At 42.9% G+C, this 1,959-nt stretch overlaps 1 protein-coding gene across 1 annotated transcript; it reads left to right on the top strand.

Moving 5' to 3' along the window:
• Positions 1-524: 524 nt before the first annotated feature.
• Positions 525-1,459, top strand: LOC116683558 (serine/threonine-protein kinase pim-2; the record flags this gene model as incomplete). Its single annotated transcript, XM_032509896.1, has 4 exons — positions 525-625; positions 799-979; positions 1,103-1,273; positions 1,368-1,459. Coding segments are annotated over 4 exons (545 nt in total), but the record flags the coding sequence as incomplete, so codon positions are not given.
• Positions 1,460-1,959: the final 500 nt, after the last annotated feature.

Genomic DNA, 1,959 nt, shown 5'->3' with positions numbered 1-1,959 from the left:
ACACACTCTTATTTAGTCTTTGGTTAATTCAGCATATACTTTAAGCCAGCTTTTACGTGGCCGTTCCTGAGTGCCCTGTTCATCACCACCTCAGTCATTGTATTATTTTCCCACACTAGTACCCCTTTAGAAGAGAGAGATCTGATGTTTAAGAGTCCACATTTAATTCTCCTATTCTTTTGCACTATTGCACTTGTGGTTTTAATTGTTATGTGGTTTTCATGCACAGCTCCCCTTCTGTTTACCTTTGATTTAAATAATTTTAATGGTCGGGGGGCAGACACCGTCACTATGGGGTTTTTACTAAGTAACACCTGGAATAAAGGAGCAGAGAAGTGTGTTAGACTGGGACTCTGCCTCCTGGTCCCAACTATGGATTGTCAAGGATTAGGTCCACTAATCCGACCTGAAGGAGACAGGGTTTGGCTTTATGTTAGCATGATTTACATTAGGTGTAGTAATATTACATTATTGGTGTTCCTTACAACTGTGTTAAAACAAAATGTGCTTGTTTGTCTGTTTAGCAAAATGTAAGGCCAAATACATAGAGCAGGATCAGCTGGGCCAGGGAGGATGTGGATCTGTGTTTGCCGGATATCGCAGAGCAGATAATTTACCTGTAAGTGTTACACACGCATTCTTGAACATGGCCTAACAGGCTAAGGTAAACTACTGGAGGATCGTGTGTGTGTGTGAATGTGTGTGTGTGTTTTTGGGAAAACACAGGCCATGTTTGACAGCCTTCAGGCCATACAACCCTCCTCTCCAATCCCTCATTTCTCTCCTTTTGTCTCTCAGATCATACTGACACAGCTTATTGAGGCAGCAATTGAACTTGAGACCCAGTGCATCTTTCAACGAGAAATCAAGGTGGAAAATATTCTGATCGAGACCGGTTCAGATGTCCCTCGCATTCGCCTTATCGACTTCGGACTGAGCTGCTTCGCCAAGAAAGGATCCTTCTACCGCAATTTCTACGGTAAGGAGTCTAGCATCTACTCCTTCTGTTCACAAACTTACTTATCTATGACTCTTACATTTAGACAAAGCTTCTCCTCCGCCTCATCCTCGCCATGGTTTTTAATATCTCTGTGTATTGTAGGTACCGCTTCTCACATCCCTCCCGAGTGGTACAGTCATTGCATATACAGGCCCAGCCCCACCACAGTGTGGCAGCTGGGAGTGGTCCTGTTTGAAATGCTCCACAAAGTTCCATTTGAGACCACCAAGTTCCTTGGAAACAAGCTGAGAATCAGCAAAAAGCTGTCCAAAAGTAAGAAAAAAAGCATACACAAACATGTCAGCAGGCACAAATCTGTTCATTTTAGTTCACATGTGATGGATCACTATATCCGTCATCTCTCCAGACTGCCAGGATTTTTTGAGAATGTCTTTGACCGAAACCCCCCAGCAGCATCTTACCCTGGAGCAGATCCAACTTCACCCATGGCTCAGATAAACCAGCACTACACATACACACACACACACACACACACACACACACACACACACACACACACACACACACACACACGCTAAAAGTCCACAAATGTATCCAGTGCCATACATAAGTGTCATCAAAGTACTAATGCTGCTTTTTCTTTGACAGAAAAACGGATGTGAGAAACTGCTGCTTGACATAATTAATCTGACTTATCTAATTGGACTGAATATTGAACTTTTTACAGTAATTGGCCTTTGTTTTGCTGATCCTGTAGCACCCCCAGACATCCCAGGAGAGGGGATCTCTCTTCGAATTGCCTTTCCCGAGGTTTCTTCCCATTTCTGCTAGCCTCAGAATTTTGGGGAGTTTTTTCTTGTCTTCTTAGAGAGCTTGGGCCGGGTCAGGAGCTGCTGCTAAAATAGGCTGTGAGAGCCTATTTAGCTGTTATGTAATAGTCTAAAATCTGAGCCATAACAATAAAGTTCAAATAAAATCAAAACCCAATGAATTCATTT

This window comes from Etheostoma spectabile, unplaced genomic scaffold (genome assembly GCF_008692095.1).
Source record: "Etheostoma spectabile isolate EspeVRDwgs_2016 unplaced genomic scaffold, UIUC_Espe_1.0 scaffold00019036, whole genome shotgun sequence".
NCBI classification, from domain to species: domain Eukaryota; kingdom Metazoa; phylum Chordata; class Actinopteri; order Perciformes; family Percidae; genus Etheostoma; species Etheostoma spectabile.
Note: the sequence above shows the minus strand (reverse complement) of the source record. Positions and strands in the feature narration are given on the sequence as shown.